The sequence below is a fragment of the Oratosquilla oratoria genome, chromosome 30, assembly GCF_046742065.1.
Source record: "Oratosquilla oratoria isolate Oo_2021 chromosome 30, ASM4674206v1, whole genome shotgun sequence".
Lineage (NCBI taxonomy): Eukaryota > Metazoa > Arthropoda > Malacostraca > Stomatopoda > Squillidae > Oratosquilla > Oratosquilla oratoria.
Window position 1 is genome coordinate 9,394,982 of NC_134806.1, and position 22,160 is coordinate 9,417,141.

Here is a 22,160-nt window from a genome sequence, read left to right on the forward strand (position 1 = left end):
ATGTACTTAAAAACAATCTAATATTAATCCTTATATTAGAAAAACTAGAGATCTCAGTGCTAGAGTACATGAACCAACAGCTGGAGTAGTATGGAGATTTGGGGTGCCAGGAGTGTAAAGATGTTAGAAATGCTCCTTTTCTAGTCCATTCACAACCGCTCTCCACTCACACCACTTCTTTGCTTTCTGCCTGCCTTCCCTGTTCAACACACACTACCCTTTTACTCAAGGTCCCCCTTCACCCCATCCATCTATCTCCTCCTTAGTATTCCCTTCAAGTTCACTCCACCACCTCTGCCTTCCATACTCTTTTTGTTAATCTTTTCTCACTCATTCTTTCCACTTGCCCAACCCATCCCAATATTCTTTTATCACCCTTACATGCCAGTTCCTTTTCCATCCCTGCTCTCCTCACTTCATTTTCTTACTCTATCCTTGTAACCCCAACCATACTTCTCAAACACATTTAAATTTCTCCGTTCTACATATATATACCAAGGGCTCTTTCCCCTTTACAAGGGATGTAGCCAAAATCAAAAGTCATAATTCTACTCCCACCAATTTCATCCCCTATCCATTCCACTCGTATCCACCACACCTCCCTGCACCACGCCCACTGCCCTGCATCAGAAACATTGCAGCAAGACACAGCACATCCATAGCAAGGCTGCTTCATTTTATTGGTGACCCCCACCCTCTCATGCAGAAACATTGAAAACAAGGAGAAATCCCCTCAGGCTCCATCAAAACATCACTCACAACCACTCCCCCACCCTCCCCCTTCCTCAACACCCCTGTGCATAAAATTAATTTAAAAAATTATTGATACATACGTATAATAAGGGCTCCCTCCCCCCAACAAGAGAGGTAGACAGTCAAAAGGCATAATTCCATTCCTACACATTCCACCACAATCTCACCCCCCTTCCTCTCATCTCAGCTCTTCCTGGATGACAAGCTACCCCTGCATCCCAGTCAGAAGCAATGTAGCAAGAACATCAAGGCTGCTTTATTCAATTGGTGGCTCCCTCCCCCCTCTGTCCCATCATGCAGTAACATTGAAGATGGGGAGAAATCCCTTTGGGCTGAGTCAAACTTTCCTTTACCCATGAGCACTCCCTAACCCCCCATCCACTACCTTCCATGTATCACAGTATCATCCATACACAGCCATTCTACACTCACTACTATCTTCTGTCTTCTCCCTTCCTTCCTCACCACAATGCCTCCTTTACTCCATCCATCCATCCATCCCATCCTCAGTCATCCTCTCATGTTTATTCCTTCCACACCTTTTACTTATCTTTTTTCACTCATTCTTTCCATGTGTCCAAATCACCCCAATACTCTTTCATCAACCCTATCTGCCTTCTCCTTTTCCACTCCAGCTCCCCTCCTCACTTCCTCATTTCTCACCCTATCCAACCTTGTAACCCCTACCATACTTCTCAGACATTTCATCTCAAACAGATTTAAATTCTTCCTTTCTTATTTTCCACATTTCTGGCCTATACAGTGCTGTCAGCACAATCACCCCTTTATATAATCTCCTCTTAGTATCCATTCCCATATGTCTATTTCACATTGCAATTTTTAATCCCCCAAGGCACTTACTTCTTTCTCTCATTCTACAATCTACATCCACCTCCACTCCTCCCTTTCCTGCCACATGTGACCCCAAGTATTTAAAGCTATCCACTTTAAACTTCTCTCCTTTAATATTCACTTTCAAATTGCTGCCATTCTCTCCCTTTGTACATCTCATCACCTTACTTTTACTCACATTTACCTTTAATTTCTACTCTTGCACAATTTCCCAAGCTCCATCATTAACTTCCTTAATCCTCACTCTGATCCTGCCACTAGCATAATGTCATCAGCAAACAACTGGCTTACCTTCTGCTTTTTCAATTTTCTTTCACCATCTCCAATCCCCAGCCTATTATCCTTGCATATACCTCCCACACCACCCCATCCATGTACATATTGAACAACCATGGTGACATGACACACCACTGGCAAAGTCCACCTTTACCTCAAACCGCTTGCTCTCTCCTTTCTGCCTCCCTTAAACTCTTGGTCTCCACCCCAAATTATGTCATACGCAATCACCATTTCCCATAATTTTCTCTTTGCATTCATTTCCATATACCTATTTCTCATGAACCCCTCCCCCAAGATATTTACTTATTTACTTGCTTCCCTGTCTGAGTGTCTGAAGAAAGGAGGTACACTTATGGTGGACTGGCTGGTGAGATTATTTAATGTTTGTTTAAGAGAGAGTAGAGTGCCGGAGGACTGCCTGTATAGTTCCGCTTTACAAGGGAAAGGGGTACAAGTGTGAGTGTAATATTTTCAGAGGAATCAGCTTGTTGAGTGTAGTTGGGAAAGCTTATGGGAGGGTCTTGATTGAGAGGATTAGGAGAGGAACAGAGGGAGTAATTGGTGAGGAACAGTGTGGGTTTAGGACAGGTAGGGGTTGTGTAGATCAGATTTTTGTGGTGAGACATATGTGAGAAAGCTATAGGAAAAGGTAAGGATGTTTTTTGGGCTTTTATGGATCTGGAAAAGGCTTACAACAGGGTAGAAAGGAAGGCACTGTGGGAGGCATTGCAGATATATGGGATAGGAGGAAAGCTGTTAAGAGCAGTCAACAGTTTTTACAAGAGTAGTAGAGCTTGTGTTAGGAGAAATGGAGAGAATGAATGGTTTGAGGTAAAGGTGGGACATCATCAGGGATGTGTTATGTTGCCCTGGCTGTTCAATCTATACGTGGATGGGGTAGTGCGAAAGGTGAATGCAAGGGTAGTGGGTCAGGGGTTGGAGATGGTTAAAGAAAATGGAGAAAAGTGGGAGGTGAGCCAGCTGTTGTTTGCTGACGACACTGCACTTGTAGTAGGATCAGAGGAGGGATTGAGGAAGTTAGTGACAGAGTTTGAGAAGGTGTGTGAAAGAAGGAAGCTGAAGATAAATGTGGGCAAAAGGTGATGAGATGTATAAGGGGAGAGAGTGACAGCAGGCTGGAAGTGAGCATTAAGGGTGAGAGACCAGAGGAAGTCGATAGTTTTAGATACTTGGGTGCAAATGTGGCAGGAAAGGGAGGAGTGGGGGTGGAGGTAGAATGTAGATTGAGAGAAGCAAGTAAATGCCTTGGTGGATTAAAAAGTGTAATGAGAAATAGACATCTGGGAATGGATACTAAGAGGAGGTTATATGAAGGAGTGATTGTGCCAACAGCATTGTACGGGGCAGAAACATAGAACATAAGAGAGGAAGAGAGAAGGAGTTTGAATGTGTTTGAGATGAGGGGTCTGAGAAGCATGATATGGGTTACTAGGCTAGTTAGAGTGAGAAATGAGGAGGTGAGGAGAATAGGGGTGGAAAGGGAGCTGGGAGATAGGGTTGATGAAAGAGTATTAGGATGTTTTGGACACATGGAAAGAATGAGAGAAGAAAGATTAATAAAAGAGGTGTGGAAGGCAGGGGTGGAAGGAGTGAATATGAGGGGGCATCCTAGGATGAGATGGATGGATGGGGTGAAAGGGGCATTACAAAAGAAAGGAATGTGTGTTGAGGAAGGACGGGAGAGGACAGAAGACAGGGGTGAATGGAGAAGGGTTGTGTATGGATGATGCTGTGATGCATGAGGGGGAATGGGTGGGGGATGGGGGGTAAGGAAGTATGTATGAGAAAAAATTTGACGCAGCCCAAAGGGATTTCTCTCTGTCTTCTTTTCTACATGAGGGGACGGAGAGGGGGGGTCATTGTAGTTATGAAGCGACCTTGCTGTGGATGTGCTATGTCTTGCGACACTGCTTCTGACCCGGGGCAGTGGACAGGGTGCAGGGATGACCCGTCATCCAGGGGGTGCCAAGATAAGAGGGAGGGAGGAGGGTGGAGGGGAGTGGAATATGTAGGAAATGGAATGGGTGGGAGTGGTTTTTATTCTTTTTTCTTTTTGGCTACCCCCCTGTGTAAGGGGGTAAAAGCCGTTGGTATATGTATGTACTTGCTTCCCTCACTTCACAGTTCACTTCCATCTCCACTCCTCCACTGCCTGCTACATGTGACCCTAAATACTTAAAACTATCCATTCCCTCTAATCTCTCTCCATAAGACTTTCCTTCTGCCACCCTCTACCTTGTATTCCTCATAACCTTGCATTTACCAACATTTACTTTCAACTTCCTCCAATTACATATTTTCCCTAACTCTGACTTCGACCCTCCTCTGATTCCATCACAAGTGCAGTGTCAATAACAAACAACAAATGGCCCACCTCCCATTCACCCCTACTCTCTTTGACAATCTTCAATCCTCTGCCAATCATCCTCACATTTACCACCTGTTCCACCCCATCCATGTTCGCATTGAGCAGCCCTGGCATAGCCCTACCTTCACATCAAACCACTCACTCTCTCCTTTCCCAACCCTAAAACAAGCTCTACTATTCATGCAAAAGCTTTTGACTGCCCTTAACATATTTTCCCCAATCCCATATATCTGGAATACTTCCCTCAATGCCTTCCTGTCTGTCTTGTCATAAGCTTTTTTCCAAATCCATAACGACCCAAAAAACATCCTTACCTTATGCCAAAACCTTCTCACAAAAAATTTATCCATGCACCCTCTACCTTTCCTAACCCCACAGTTCCTCACCAATTACTCCCTCTTTTTCTCTCCTAATACCATGGACACATTAAACAATTTCACAGCCATTCCACTACATCTATTCCACACTTAAGACATTCCATCTGAAAACCATCTTACTCTGGTGATTTTCAAGTTTTCATCTCTTTAAATACTTGTGTCTCTTTCTATAGTCTTATCATTCTCCACTACCATCACAGCAATTTTCCCAACTTCTCCTGTTGTCACAATGAAAGCCTTCCTCCTCAACATTCATAAAGTTAGAATACTCTAGCTGGATACAAGTCATAATGTGCCCTGCCCACTATGTTGCAGTGGTCATAATGTCTGATGACAAGTCACAATGTCTGACTGCAATTATCAAAATGTCTTTCTAATGATCAATAGAAATCTTCAGAATATACTATACATCTATATAGCAAGGTCTTCTTCCCTCTTGTAAGGGAAGTAGCAAAGTTAAAGGCATGCACACACTCCCATCCACCACGGTTGTTATCCTCTCATCTAGCTCCTCATGGATGAAGGGTCATCCCTGTCTCCTGCTCACTGCCCAGGTCAGAAGCAATGCAGCAAGACAAAGTACATCCACAGCAAGGCTGCTTCACTTAATCAGCAACAACCCCATCCACTCTCCAAATCCTCATGTGGGAAATTGAGAAGACATTGAGAAATCCCTTCATGTTGTGTCAAAGTATCATCCATACATAGACATTCTCCACTCACCCCTATCTCCTGCCTTCCCCCTTTCTTGCTCAACAATCATTCCCCTTTTGCTCAAAGCCCCTTTCACCCCATCCATCCATCTTATCCTAGGTCATTCCCTAAGTTCATTTCATACACCTATGCCTTCCACACCTCTTTCTTCACTCATTCTTTCCATCAGCTTTATATAACCAGTACACATTATTTCCCTCAGTAGCATGGTATTCTGTGAATCCGAAGCACTACCCATTAAAATAATAATAATAATAAAATAAAATAATAAAATAAACAGTTAAATAAAAAGTATATACATCCACATATATTTCTACACACACATATCAGGACAATATAAAATTGGTGCTGGGGAAGTAAAGAAAGTTAGCTCTGAAAAGGACCTAGGAGTGATTATTAACAAAGACATGTCCCCAGACAAGCATATAAATAAAATAGTTGGAGAAACCTACAATTTACTAAGATCAATAGAGATGGCTTTTAATTACTTTGATGAAGTAATGATAATATATATATATATATATATATGCATATATATGTATATATATATATGCATATATATATATATATATATATATATATATATATATATATATATATACAGTGGCCGCGAAAAGTTTGGGCGCAAAATTATAGGCACCCCAACTTTCCCCTAAACTCAAAACATGCGAAAAATACAACTTTCCACCCAAACTTTTCGCTATTTTTCAATGCTAGCGTTTGTACCCGTATTTAGCCGAGACAATACACACTATTTGGCAACTCTGTTTAGGCGCACTCGATGTCACAGGGAGTCAGATTCTAAACATCTCTCACGGAGAGTAGTCTTTTTTTTGCAGTGGTCTCTGTATTTGTGCCTTGATATCTCCGTAATGGGAAGTGGTAAAGAGCTGGAAAGAGACACAGTTGTTACAATCATAACCCTCTATAAGGAGGGTTATAAGTATAAAGATATTGCTACTCGTGTGGGAATTGGAGTGCGTCAAGTGCAAAAGTGGACCAATTAATTTCGAGACGAAGGAAGTGACATCATTCGTACTCCAAAGCATCGCTCTGGTCAGCCAAGGAAGATATCAAATCGTACTTCTACGGTTCTAACTGCCTCCTACGGTTATTAGGAGGCAGTTAGAACCGTAGAAGTACGATTTGATATCTTCCTTGGCCGACCAGAGCGATGCTTTGGAGTACGAATGATGTCACTTCCTTCGTCTCGAAATTTCTTGGTCCACTTTTGCACTTGACGCACTCCAATTCCCACACGAGTAGCAATATCTTTATACTTATAACCCTCCTTATAGAGGGTTATGATTGTAACAACTGTGTCTCTTTCCAGCTCTTTACCACTTCCCATTACGGAGATATCATGGCACAAAAACAGAGACCACCGCAAAAAAAAAGACTACTCTCCGTGAGAGATGTTTAGAATCTGACTCCATGTGACATCGAGTGCGCCTAAACAGAGTTTAGGCGCACTCGACAGTGTGTATTGTCTCGGCTAAATACGGGTACAAACGCTAGCATTGAAAAATAGCGAAAAGTTTGGGTGGAAAGTTGTATTTTTCGCATGTTTTGAGTTTAGGGGAAAGTTGGGGCGCCTATAATTTTGCGCCCAAACTTTTCGCGGCTACTGTATATATATATATATATATATATATATATATATACACACATATATATATATATATATATATATATATATATATATATATATATATACATATACATATGTATATATATATATATATATATATATATATATATATATATATATGTATATATATATATATATATATATACAGTGGTACCTCTACTTATGAAATTAATTCGTTCTGGAAATCGTTTTGTAACATGAAAATTTCGTAAGTAGAAACGCTTTTTACCCTATAAATGCCCTAATCGGTTCCAAGCCCCTTAAAAATCGGACATAATTTTTTTTTATAAATTACAAAAATGCATCAAAACCTGTAACAAATACATTTTAGAATTAAATTACTGCACAATAAACATAAAAATGAGAGTTGTACATAATGTAAAGAATAAAGTTTTTTTTTTTCTTCTTTTTTGCATTTAATTTTTCTCTTGTTTTAACTGCTATCGTTGTCACCTTTCGCCTTCTTCGGTTCAGGTCCACTCTCAGCAATGGTTTTTGCCTGACATTTTGTAAAGAACTGATCCAAGGTCATTTGCTTTTGTCAGCTTTTAACAATCTTTCGAAAATGTGCAAGGCAAACATCATCATAGTGAGCAATAGCCCTACTAGTGAACACTTTTTCTGGGTGATTCTTTTCAACAAATTCCGAAACTTCATAGAATTTTCCTAAAATGTCTTTTATTCGGGCTGTCGGAGTAATGGCTGCCTCTTCTTCGTCTTTACTGAACTCCTCCTGCACTGCCGTGTGTTGCATCGCCTCCAACTCCCTCAGTTCATCCGTCAAAAGCTCCTCGTGGTGCTCCTGAATCAACTCGTCAATGTCCTCGTCATTCACCTCAAGCCCCATGCACTTTCCCAGCAAAACAATTTCGTCAACTTCAGGTTCAACTTTACCCTCCAACTCCACCTTGAATCCCTCAAAATCTCGTGGGGCAACAGCATCGGGCCACAGCTTTCTCTAAGCCGCATTAAGGTACGCCTGGTCACCTGCCAAGCCATGACAATTATCTTGAGGCAAACAACAATATCGAAGTGCTGCTTCCAAAACTCACGAAGGGTAAGCCGGGTGTTTTCAGTGATGTCGAAACACCTCTTGAACAAGTGTTTCGTGTAGAGTTTCTTGAAGTTCGAAATGACTTGTTGGTCCATAGGCTGGAGGATAGAGGTGGTGTTAGGTGGGAGGTACAGCACCTTAATAAATGAGAACTCCTCCAGGATATCATCTTCGAGGCCGGGCGGGTGGGCAGGTGCATTATCGAGAATGAGGAGGCACTTGATGGGGAGATTGTTCTCCTCTAGGTACCTCTTAACAGCAGGGCCAAAAACCAAATTGACCCACTCAACAAAAAATTGTCTGGTAACCCAGGCCTTGGCATTGGCCCTCCATAGCACCTGAAGTTTTTCTTTTAATATTTTGTGGGCCTTAAATGCTCTGGGATTTTCGGAGTGGTACACCAGCAGGGGCTTGATTTTACAATCCCCACTGGCATTGAGACAAAGGGCAAATGTAAGATGGTCCTTCATGGGCTTGTGGCCTGGCATTTTTTTCTCTTCTACTGTGATGAAGGTACGGCGAGGCATCTTTTTCCAAAAAAGGCCAGTCTCGTCACAATTAAAAACTTGCTGTGCAACGTAGCCTTTGTTGATCACCAATTGTTCAAATTTTCACACAAATTCGTCGGCCGCTTTCTGGTCGGCGCTAGATGCCTCGCCATGCCGAACAACAGAGTGAATTCCAGTCCTCCTTTTGAACTTCTCGAACCACCCACGCGATGCCTTAAACTCCTGGTGTGGTTCTTGCGCCGAAGTTCCCTCGCCTGCATCCATCTTTACGAGGTCATTAAAGATGGCGGTAGCCTTTTAGCAATTCATGGTCTCGGTCGCTGTGTCTCCAGCTATCTCTTTCTCCTTTATCCACACGAGTAACAACCTCTCCATCTCATTGTTCACTGCCGACCTCCTCTTCAAAATGACAGAGAGGCCTTTGGAAGGAGTCATAGCTTTTAGGGCTTCCTTTTGTTTTAATATCGTGCTGATCGTAGATGGATTACGGCCATATTCTTTGGCGAGATCAACCAAACGCATCCCTTTTTCGTACTTTTCTATTATCTCTTGCTCTGTTTGTATAGACAAAACTCTCTTCTTCTTCTCACCATTTTTCTCCATCACTTTCTTGGGGCCCATAGTGAATAAAAGTTAATACACACACGTAAAGTTGCAATAAACACTAACAAAAGCTGACGAAAAACTGTCCGAACACTTCGTGCTTTACTGAATTTCGCTAGTGTGAGACTGAGGCTTCGGTGATCCTTGTGGGCCGACGGGAAATCGAAGAGGATTCTGGGTATACGCACATACACACAGAGGTCCCTCCTAGGCAATGGGATGCCAGGAAGATGCTGGGCAATAGCCAATGGCAGAGCAGCTCGGACATGCCACTTTCAAACCAAGATACAGGATGCTACAAGTATGTTTACATTCGGTGGACTCTGGGAGCTGAGAGTAGCAGCGTGTATTTTGAAATTTTCGCCTTTCGTATCCTGAAATTTCTTTCGTAACAAGAGGCAATATTTTTCCGAAGTGTTTCATAACCTGAAAATTTTGTATGTAGAGCCTTTCGTAAGTAGAGGTACCACTGTATATACATACATATATATATATATATATATATATATATATATATATATATATATATATATATATATATATATATATGTAAAGAAATTAGAAAGAATCCAAAGATTGTCTAAACTGGAACTACAACCCTGGAACAAAGAAGAGAGAGCTATTAACCATTTACAGAATCATGCAAGGCATGGATGTCCTTGACAGAGAAGACTTAATCATGTAAGGCATGGATGTCCTTGACAGAGAAGACTTATTAAAGTGGGATAAAAGAAAAACAAGGGGACATGAAAAGAAACTCAAAAAGGATAGTTATAGAAGAGATCTGATTTAAAAGAAAAAGTTTTCCACACAGTGGTGGATGTCTAGAAAAAATTGGACTAAACAATAGTGTGTGTAAACATCATATAAGAATTTAAGAACAAACTAGATGGTGAGAGAGACAAAGACAGGTAACTACGAGCATAGCTCCCCTTCCATTATAATACAATATATATATATATATATATATATATATATATATATATACATACATACATATGTACAACACTGAATGGGCCCCAGTGATTAGATACATTTTGCATGTGGCCCCATTGGGTCTCCCGACGTTGATGGCTTAGAATTAAAGTGCGTTGTGGTCGTTAAAATATATATATATATATATATATTATAATTTCAAATAAATATATATAATATCTCCATATACATACATAAAACCAATGCCTTTTTCATCCTTACAAGGGAGGTAGCCAAAGTCATATATCCACTCCCACCCATACCATCCCCACATACTCCTGTCCAATTCACCACACCTCCCTCCCTCTTTCCTTGGCTCCTCCTGGATGATAGGTCATCCCTGCATCTTGCCCACTGCCCTGGGTCAGAAGCAATGTAGCAAGACACAGCACATCCACAGCAAGGACACTTCATTTAATTGGCGACCTCTGTCCACTCATGCAGAAAAAGAGAAGACGGAGTGAAATCCTTTCAGGCTGCGTCAAAATATTCACACACTCCCTCACTCCCCATACTCAACTCACTCCCTTCCATGCATCACAGCATCATCCATACACAACCATTCTCCACTCTTGCCTATTTTCTGTCTTCTTCCTTCCTTCCTCAACAGACATTCCAATCTTTCCCAATGCCTCTTTTACCCCATCCATCTCACCCTTGGTCACCCCCTCATGTTCACTCCTTCCACCTCTACCTTCCACACCTTTTTCAACTAATCTTTCTTCACTCATTCTTTCCAGGTGTCCAAACCATCCCAACATTCATCCACCCTATCTCTCAACTCCCTTTCCATCCCCGCTCTCTTCCTTACCTCATTTCTCACTCTATGCAGCCCAGTAACTCTCACCATACTTCTCTGGCATTTCATCTCAAAACATATTTAAACCCTTCCTCTCTTATGTTCCATATTTCTGCCCCATACAGTGCTGTCAGCACAATCACCCCTTCATACAACTCTTAGCATCCATTACCAATGTCTATTTCTCATTACACTTTTTAACCCCTCAAAGCATTTACTTGCTTCTCTCAGTCTACATTCTACCTCCACTCCTCCCTTTCCCACCACATTTGCACCAAAGTATCTAAAGCTATCTACTTCCTCCAGTCTCCCTCCCTTAATCCTCACTTCCAATTTGCTGCCATCTCCTCCCCTTGTATATCTCATCACCTTACTTTTACTCACATTTATCTTCAACTTCCTTCTTTTGCACCTCTCCAAAATCCATCACTTTCTTAATTTCTCCTCTGATACTGCTACAAGTGCAGTGTTGTCAGCAAACAACTGACTTATCTCCCATTTTTCTCAATTTTCTTTAACCACCTCTAATCCCTGACCCATTACCCTTCTATTTACCTATCGCACCACCCCATCCATGTATTAAATTTAACAGCCAAGATGACATAACACATCCCTGGCAAACTCCCATCTTTACCTCAAACCATTTACTCTTTCCATTTGTAATTCTAGCATAGGCTCTACTACTCTTGATTGCTCTTAACATCTTTCCTCCTATCCCATATATCTGCAGTATCTCCCACAGTGTCTACCCTGTCATAAGCCTTTTCCAAATCCAGAGACCTAAAAAATATCCTTACCTTTTCCTAAAGCTTTCTCACATATCTGCATTACCACAAAAATCTGTTCTATGCAACCCCTACCTGTCTTAAACCCACACTGTTCCTCATCAATTACTCCCTCTGCTCCTCTCCTAATCCTCTCAATCAAAACCCTCCCATAAGCCTTCTCAACTACACTGAACAACCTGATCCCTATAAAACTATTACACTTGCACTACTCCAGTCCTCCGACACTCTACCCTCTTTAAGATAAACATTTAGCTTCACTGTACCACCCTTTTTCAATCCGCATGACATCCATCTAACCTAGATGCCTTACCTTCTCTCATCATTTTTATAACTGCTTTCACCTCATCCTTCCTCATTTCTCCCCCATATTTCTCATTCATTACTCTCATTTACTTAGCGCTTCCCACTGCAACTACTTTTCTCTCCCTATCCTCCTTCACATTTAGCAATTTCCTAAAATAGTCTGCCCATCTTCCTCTCTTCTATTGTCTCTCCAATTGCACCTTTAACCTTTTCTTCTCTACTTGATTTGCCTCCTCTTCCTCTTTTAATTTCCTTCCTAAACATCTTTTTATTACTTTCAAAAATCTGTCATACTCTTACCCCATTTCACATCTGCTCTCCTCTTTGCCTCTTTCATATTATGCTTTACTTCTCTTCTCTTTGCACCTCTCATATGATTCTCTCATCCTACTCTGTAGCCTATCTGTGATTGCTTGTTTCTTCCCTTCTACAAGCTTCTTTGCTTCATCCCACTACTCAATACCTTTCCTGCTATTTCCTCCAGTCCACCTTGTGTCTCCTTGAATCATCCCCATTCCTCCTCCGCTCATAGTTCTACTATATCTTTCACTCCCTCCCATTCTTCTCTCAGCGTCTTCTTGTACTCCTTTTCTTTCTTATTGAAGCAGTTTACTCTAAGCACCTCCCTACCTTCTGTCCTTTTTCTCTTTCTCCATCAATCCTCCACTCTCAACTTACCTTCTGCCCAAAAATTATTTCCTATTCCTCCACTCTCTCCCCTTAGAACATGTGCACCCAAAATTCTTCCTACTCTTCTCCTGGTTATCACTATACAGTCCATTAAACCCTTATCTACCACCCTGCCATCAACCACCCTCTCCCATGTGTACTTATAATTGACTTTCTTCCTAAACACTATTTGCTCTCATCAATTCTCTTTCTAGACATATCTCCACCATTCTCTCACTATTGTGATTTTTTCCTAGAGCTCCAGACTTCCCAACCACTCCATCTATTGGTTCATCTCCTACCCAAGCATTGAGATCTTCCAATACAACTACATTGACATTTCTCCCTATACCCTCTATACACTCATTTGAATTGAAAAAGCTTCCCTTTCCTCTACTCTCTTCCCACTACCAGGCCCATATGCATATCTCCCTTCCCAGTTTCACCTTCATCCACATTAACCTCTTCAATACTGTCAAATTCTCGCGGGTGGTATTAGTTGCATGATGTATGATGATGCAAAACAATACCATTATAAAATATAAAGTTACAGCTGTATTACTTGTTCTCTTTCACTCTGAATGTTAATAACCACAGAAAATATGATCAGGCCAGTTCACAGAATATGGGGGTCACTCAGCTACAACTACAAAATAAATATAATCAAGATGCCATTGCCGGCATCCTCATATACCCACCCACCCCTCATGACCCTATGTAGGAATCATCGTATCGAAGGGGTTAACCTTGAAGAAACCTCCTTCCATTCCACCACATGCTTACCTATCTCTTCACTTACTAGTATAGCTACCTCTTCTCTCCCTCATACTTTCTGCCCCTGACACCGTCCCAACTACACTTCCAAACTCAAACTCACCCCTCCCTTTCAACTTTGTTTCACTCAATGCCAACACATCTTTCCACAAACATACTGCCTATCTCTTACCTTTTACTCTCATCTGTACCACATCCACTTACATTAATCAGTGATAAACAAAATACAAGAATTTAAGAACAAACTTGATCTTGCGAGATACAAAAATGGGTCACCACGAGCATAGCTCCCCTTCCCGTATAATATAACTAGGTAAATATATCTCCAGACAGGAGGATGTAAAGGAGTAAGAACAGAAAAACACTGAGAAACCATCATGCAGACAAATGGTGCAATCTATACAAACCTTCATTTTGAGCAATTCTGTTTAACTGATTATATAAGTAGTTCACTAGGCATCGTCTAGAAACAATTTCAGCATGGCAGTCATTAATACACAGTCCTTGCAAACTTAAGTAGTCTCCACTGATGCATTTAGTTCCAGTTGAAACACTAATAACCTGGAATATTCAATAGTAATTTTGCTATGATGTAGTAATCAGTGACAAACATGCATATACCATCTATGCAAAAGAATAGAGGATGATCATATAAGCAAAAGTACAGATAATTTACCATAAATTATCAAAGTTTGGTCACTACAACTACAAAATGTGTTCATACCACTGTGTAAAAATATGGACACTTCACACGTTCACTGTAAATGGTGGACATCACTAAAATAAATGGTTAATTTCCACAAGCTGTAAGTGATGCTTTTTATCATTCTACAATGACACAATTTCATCAACAAATATCTTAACCATGGGAAATACCAATGGAATAACTAACTTGTACTTTTTCTGGCTCATCATCTGTTGTCATAACAATTCCAGCCAAAACTTTCCTCTTGGCTAATGTTGGATTCCCTGCTGTCAGCTCAGTAAACTTGTCACCCACTGCTCTGTAAGTTAAAAAGAAATTTCTCCACTATTTTATCCTGGAGCTTACAATTTAATCATGTGGCAATACATACATGCTGGAGATCCCCATTAAATGAACATTCGCTGAAAGAATCCACACTTTTACAAAAGAAAATTTTTGCTACAATTTTTCCTTGAACAAAAGGTTGACAATAAATATATTTTTGGACAATCTCCAAATGTCATGTAGAGACCTAGCAACCAGACACCAAAATTATTTCCATAGCTCTAGCTTTGTCAGGTAAGTTAAATTTTCTTCATATTTACACACACACATAGTATTCCAATAAATATAATACATTTTTTTTTAAACAATTGTATAATACAGTAAAATTTCTGATTTGTTCCTAAATTACTCATAATCTATGATAATACAGCGGCTAACAAGGGAAAAAGCAGTTGTTGATTGCAAGCCAAAGAGGAACTAACTCATAAATACTACTGTTAATTCATGAAACACAAGATAAAAAGGTTGAAATTGTGGACACAGATGCTATGTGGACAAAGCAACCTGTAAACACTACCTTTATTTCGTGAAATCACAAGACATTGGGGCTGAAATCATAGCCATTATACAAGTTTAGGCAACACTTGGGACAGAGGGTGGCTTCGAGTGGCCAGCTGTGGTGTCTATGAGGCAAGAGAGAATCAATCATTATCTTGGGACCAGTCTGAAGATAGAATATCAGCCCACTGGAAGTGCACCACCTGATGGATGGGAGGGGTTGCCTGATTTTGAAAATGGGCAGCTTTACTGTCCATCCTTGGGGTATTACATGTAGGTACATATCACTGGTCCAAGCAAGAGAGAAAATGGCAATCAATCATTTCTTTTTATATATTTTCATAATAGAACTTCTTTTTTTTAGTCTTCCCCTCAGCTTTATTCCATCCACCTTGCTGGCCAAGCAGGTTAGGGCATCATTACTTGCGGCAGAGGTCGAGATGATGACGATTCGAACTCTGCTCGGCGCAAGTTGAACTAAGGGCATGGTTCATTAAATTCCATGCTACAAAGTCCACTGTATGGGACACCATCCTAGCCTCCCAATAGGAGGGAGTCTGTGATGTTAAACCAAACCATCATCACCTATGCCCTTCACACTCTTTTTGCTAGTCTTTATTCATTTTCATCTGATTTGGGCATATGGAAAGAATGAGCAAAGAAAGACTAGCAAAAACAGTGTGGAGGGCAGAAGTGGATGGAGTGAACTTGGGGGAAGACCATAAATGAGAAGGATGGATGAAGTGAAGAGGGCCTTAGATAAATGGGGAATGTCTTGAGTAGGGAATGGAGAGGGCAGGAAATAAGTATGAGTAGAGAATGGTTGTCAAAGGATGATAAACTGATGCAGCCTGATGGGCTGTCTTCCTGTCTTCTCTATTTACTTGTGAGAGGACAAGTAGGGAGGGTAGCCATGTAAATGAAGCAGTGGGGGTAAACTAGCTCAGGCTGTAGAGACTTTCATGGTGATGCTGTCTGGCCTTTCATTAACAAGGAGCTATGCGATTTTTAAAAGGGAAAGAAATTAGTGTTGGATGGGGGTGGGTCAGGTGGAGGGAAGGTTGCCTTGGCTGGCTACCTCCCATGTGAGGATCAAGCCTTTTGGTAGAGGCATAACAACACTTTTACAATATCTATTTGATTATTCTTCCCAAAAATACATACTGATTTATGGTTCATACTAATATGACTTTAAATAATGGTCCATACTAATATGAATTTAAACATGGAACATAAGGGAGGAAGAGAGGAGTTTGAATGTGTTTGAGATGAGGTGTCTGAGAAGTATGATAGGGGTTACTAGGCTGGATAGAGTGAGAAATGAGGAGGTGAGGAGAACTGGGGTGGAAAGGGAGTTGGAAGATAGGATTGATGAAAGAGTATTGGGATGGTTTGGACACATGGAATGAATGAATGAAAAAAGATTAATAAAAGAGGTGTGGAAGGCAGAGGTGGAAGGAGTGAACATGAGGGGGCGACCTAGGATGAGATGGATGGATGGAGTAAATGGGGCATTGGGAAAGAGGTGAATGTTGATTGAGGAAGGATGGGAGAGAACAGAAGATAGGGGTGAATGGAGAATGGTTGTGTATTGATGATGCTGTGATGCATGAGGTGGAGTGGGTGGGGGATGGGGGTGAGGGAGTATGTGTGAGAAATAAACTGATGCAGCCCAATGGGATTTCTCCCCATCTTCTCCTTTTCTGCATAATTGGGCGGAGAGGGGGGGTTGCCGATTGAACAAACGGGACAAAAGAACACAAATACACACCTCATCTCTACATCAACAACACTCTAATACCACACACAAACTCACCGAAAATTCTTGGTGTAACATATGATACATCCATGTCTTTCAAACACATCACAAACATAAAAAACGAATGCACACCTAGACTTAACGCACTTAAGTCCACTGGAACAACATTTGGACAAAACAAAGAAACTAATACAACAATATACAAACAATGCATATGCTCAGTGATGAATTATGCGAGTCCTGCATGGGCTCCTAATCTCAGTGAGACACACCACAACACCCTTCAAATCATACAAAACAAAGCCCTAAAAACAATTACAGGCTGCACAAATACAACACCTACAGACCATTTACACCATGAAACAAAAGTCCTCAAAGTCAAGGACCACCTCGACATGAGAGGCACACAAACACTTGCTGCAGCCACCACAAACACATCACACCCGCTACACTAGGTGTGATGTGTTTGCTAGGTAAATACTACATAGCAGAACACCCACACACACCAAGAAACATAAAAACAACACCCAAAGACCTGTATTACACACAGATACTCTCTTCTCTTCCTCCACAACCACCAAATACCAGCCTCCGGAAACATATTCATAATCATATCACTCACCGCTCCATTAACACACTGAAAGACAACACACTGCTGCATGCCAGACCCCCTGATATCCACCCTTCTGAATCCTCTCTCCCATGAAAGGACAGAGTCCACCTGGCCAGACTGCGGTGCAGCCACCACCCAGCACTTCTAAGCTACCAGAAGAGGCTGGATGACCACATTGTGAACAGCTGCCCAGGATGTAACACTTCACCCTATACCATACAACACATAATGGAAGACTGCATTATACACAATCATGCACGCAAACAACACAACATACACTCTATAAAGGATTTGTGGGAAAACCCAGTTTCGGCTGTGGCATTCCTTGGGGAGACGGGACTGCTCGGACAGACAGTCTAGGGAACGACAACAACAACAACAACCAAATAGGCCTGGTCACAAATATCAAATTGCCCTAGATGCAACCAATACACAGAAGACCCTGAACACCTCATCCTCGACTGCCTAACAAGACCTAGACAACACAATATTTCTTCCCTGAGTGGACTATGGACACACCCAGTGGCCATTGCTGGCTCCCTGGAGAATTAAATTAATGTAAAAGACATGTACGGAATTGGGTTGCTTCTAGGTCTCCTGACTTTTAGGTGTGGGAGTGCATGTACTGAAGTACAGACCTCCTTCAATGAAAGTACTGAAATAAATGAGGAGGAAATACTTGACAGAAGTACCAAGGTAAATACACAAGTTTAAGGGCCCCATCCAGAGACCAGGTACTGGCCCCTCCAGGCCACACCTCTTTGTGGAGGTGGGGTTTTTGGGGTCCACTTGTGGTGAAGTGGCAACAAAAATGATGAGGCAATGTATTCTTCATTGCTTCACTGATAGAAAAGCTGCAGGCAGGCTGGACAAAGTGTCAGAGTACTGGAGGAATGTATATACAGTTCTACTGGGAAGGAGAGGGAGGGGGAGGGAACAGGTAAAAATGTGGTAGCTTTGGAGAGATTTGTCTGTCAAGTGTGGTTGGAAGGATATATGGGAGGGCGTTAGTCGGGAGGACTGGGGAGGAAATAGGAGTAGTTGGAAAATAACAATTGGTTTGGAGGGGAATAGTGTGCACGCATAAATTTTCATGTAGGGGCAGATGTGTGAGAAGTTTTTGATAAAAGGTATGGATGACTTTTGGGCTTTAATGGATTTAGAAAAGGTATAGGAAAAGGTATATTTGGAAAAGGTTTATGACAGGTAGACAGGAAGGCACTGTGGGAGTTATTGCAGATATATGAGATGGGAGGAAAGCTGTTAAGAAAAGTCAAGAGTTTTTATGAGAGTAGTAGAACCTATGTTAGAATTAGAAATGGAAAAAGTGAGTGGTTTGAGGTAAAGGTCTTCACCATAGGTGTGTCATATCACCATGGCTGTTCAACATATACATGGATGGGCTGGTGCATGAGGTAAGTACAAGGGTAATAGGCTGGAGATTGGAGATGGTTAAAGAAAATGGAGAAAAATGGGAGATAAACCAGCTGTTGTTTGCTGATGACACTATGTTTATAGCAGGATCAAAGGAGGGATCAAGGAAGTTAGTGATGGAGTTTAGGAAGGTGTACGAAAGGAGGAAGTTGAAGATAAATGTGGGTAAAAGTAAGGTGATGAGATGTACAAGGGGAGAGGATGGCAGTACATTGGAAGTGAGTGTTAAGGGAGAGAGATTGGAGGAAGTGGATAGATTTACATACTTAGGGGCGAATATGGTGGGAAAGGGAGGAGTGGAGGTAGAGGTAGAATGTAGATTGAGAGAAGCAAGTAGATGCCTCAAGGGATTAAGAAGTGTAATAAGAAATAGACATTTGGGAATGGATGCTAAGAGGAAATTGTATGAAAGGGTGATTGTGCCAACAGCACTGTACAGGGCAGAAACATGGAACATAAGAGAGGAAGCAGGAGAGAATTTAAATGTTTGAGATTAAATGCCTGAGAAGTATGGTAGGGGTTACTAGACTGGATAGAGTGAGATATGAGGAGGTGAGGAGGAGAGCAGGGGTGGAAGGGAAGTTGGGGGATAGGATTGATGAAAGAGTATTGGGATGGTTTGGACACATGGAAAGAATAAGTGAAGAAAGATTAGTAAAAGGTGTGTGGAAGGCAGAGGTAGATGAAGTGAACATGAGGGGGTGACCAAGGACGAGATGGATGGGATGAGAGAGGTGTTGGGAAAGAGGGGAATGTCTGTTGAGGATGGGAGAAAACAGAAGATAGGGGTGAGTGGAGAATGGTTGTATATGGATGATGCTTTGATGCATGGAAGGGAGTGGGTGGGGGATGTGGGTGTTGGGAGTATGTGTGAATAATATTTTGACACAGCCCAAATGGTTTTCTCCCTGTCTTCTTGCTGTAGTTGTGCTGTGTCTTGCTGCATTGCTTCTGATCCAGGACAGTGAACAACATGCAGGGATGACCCGCCATTCAAGAGAAGCCAAGAAAAGAGGTAAGGAGGGGTGGTGAATGGGAGTGGAGTCTGTGGAGATGAAATGGGTGGGAGTGGATTTATACCTTTTGACCTTGGCTACCTCCCTTGCAACGTATATGTTTATATGTACATGACAATGGTTGACAATAGGGCATTGTGGAGTAGGTCAGATGTCTGGGACAGAGGGAGGGTTGCTGGGGTTGGTCAAAGGTGTTAGCAAGGGTGGTGGAACTTGTGTTTGGGTGGGGAATGGAGTGATTTTAACCCTTAGAATATGATGATGCCTACATAGGTGTGATGAGCCACCAGTGGGTATACAAGGATGCAGCACTGTCGCCCTGATTTTATTTTGTATTTGTAGCTGAGTGACCCCATATTCTGTGAACAGGCTTGATAAAATTTTCTGTGGTTATACTTATTCAGGGTGAAAGAGAACGAGTATAACAGTGGTAACTTTATATCTTATAATGCACAAACTGTGATGCATCATCGTACATCAGGCAGCCCAATGTGTGTGCGAGTTTTTCACTCATATTGAAGAAGTTAAATAAAGGTGGGGCTGTGCCAGGATTGTGTAATGTCACCATGGTTGTTCTACCTATAAATGGATGGGGTGGTACAGGAGGTAAACATAAGGGCGATGGGTGTAAGTTTGGAGTTAAGTTCGAATTAAAGGAAGTGGGAGAGGATTCAGTTATTGGTTGCAGATGAAAATGTGTTTGTAGCTGGCTCAAAGGAGGAACTGGTGCACCTAGTGGCAAAGTTTAGAAGGATATGCAAGATGAGAAAACTTAAAGTAAATTTGGGTAAATGCAAAGTTATGAGATAAACAAGGGGAGAGGGTAGCAGCAATTTGGTGAGTCAGGACCTACAAGTAGGTTGGCTTTTATGTCAGTGGCTAATAAGAAGAGTGGGAGGGCAGGAGCAAGGGTGCTGACCTCCTTGTGTGAAAGATGGGAATATAAGAGGGGTGGAGAGATAGGGAACAATGTCTATGGCTCTTGTTGACAAATAATGATGAGAGTGAATACTCTGGGGCTGCCCAGGTGTGGACATACTTTAAAAAATCTCTCTGTGTTGGGAATAAAGGAAAATCAAAGAGAGAATGAGAGGACAATGTTTCAAAGTTATTTAAATATAATTTTCCATATAGGATTACGGATTCATTTAATAGTTTGGAAGAACGAATAATAAAGTAAAATAATACATGAAAATTTAATCTCAGAATTAAATCAATTGTTGACTTGAACATACATGGAAAACCCACAGCCCCAACCTGGTTAGCAACAGTCCTCAGAACCTCCTACAGATCTCTCTGGGAATAGACTTTGGACCGTTGCCTGTGCTGTAGCAAATCAAAACTGTTTTATGTCTATCTATATACAAAGGGCTTTTTCCCCTTTACAAGGGAGTTAGCCAAAGTCAAAAAGCATACACCCACCCCCCACCAATTTCAATCTCATCCACCACCCTTTCCTCTTTCTCATCTTAGCTCCTTGTGGATGATGGGTCCCTATATCCTGGCCTGCCCTGGGTCAGAAGCAATGCAGCAAGACACAGCACATCCACAGCAAGGTTGCTTCACTTAATTGGTGACCCCCCCCCCCCTCTCTACCCCCTTATGCAGAAAAATAGCAGACTGGGAGAAATCCCTTTGGGCTGCATCAAAATATCATTCACACATAACCACTCCCTAACCCCTCCCATGCCCCCACCCACTCCCTTCTTTGCATTACAGCATCATCTATACACAGCCATTCTCCATTCACCCCTATCTCCCACCTTTTCCCTTCTCTGCTCAACAGACTGTTTTATGTCACTGGCTTAAAGTGGTAGGAAAAGGAAAGTAGTCATCTGTTCAGCTCCCCATGTGTGAAAAAGGATAATAAATACAAAGTTAACATAGAGATCTTGGGCTCAGTCTGTATAATAAGTGTCAGCCCCTCATAACTATACTTCCTGATGAAGGTGAGGGGGGTTAACGGGTTTTGAAAATGGGCAGCTTTGCTGTCCATCTTGCAGGACCACCACAAGTAGGTACCCATCACTGGTCCCAATGTCAGAGGTAGGACTACAAGAATAGCTCTTTTCCTGTATACAACAACTAAGTAAATATATCTTACAGTTACTATTTTAAATGCGAGAGGTTCAGTTTTGATTCCGGGAAGGTACTAGGCAATTGCTGAAGCTACACTTTCATCATTTCCTCTTACCTCTCTACAAAAGCAGAGATCAGAAAAACAGTATATCCATGGTGCATTTCAATGTTAGCATCTACCCCATATGCTTGAGCTGAAAACATTAGTTTCAGACTTCATTCACAACCATGGCCATTCCAAT

The 22,160-nt window shown here is 41.6% G+C and overlaps 1 protein-coding gene across 4 annotated transcripts in view; it reads right to left on the reverse strand.

Moving 5' to 3' along the window:
- Adar (Adenosine deaminase acting on RNA) overlaps positions 1-22,160 on the reverse strand; it is a 132,811-nt gene that overhangs the window by 31,405 nt on the left and 79,246 nt on the right. For all 4 annotated transcript variants that reach the window (XM_076212552.1, XM_076212554.1, XM_076212553.1 and 1 more), the window contains 2 exons: positions 14,382-14,493; positions 13,897-14,050 (listed from right to left, as the gene is read on the reverse strand). In XM_076212552.1, the coding sequence (XP_076068667.1) occupies positions 13,897-14,050; positions 14,382-14,493 (266 nt within the window). The remainder of the gene's footprint in view (positions 1-13,896; positions 14,051-14,381; positions 14,494-22,160) is intronic.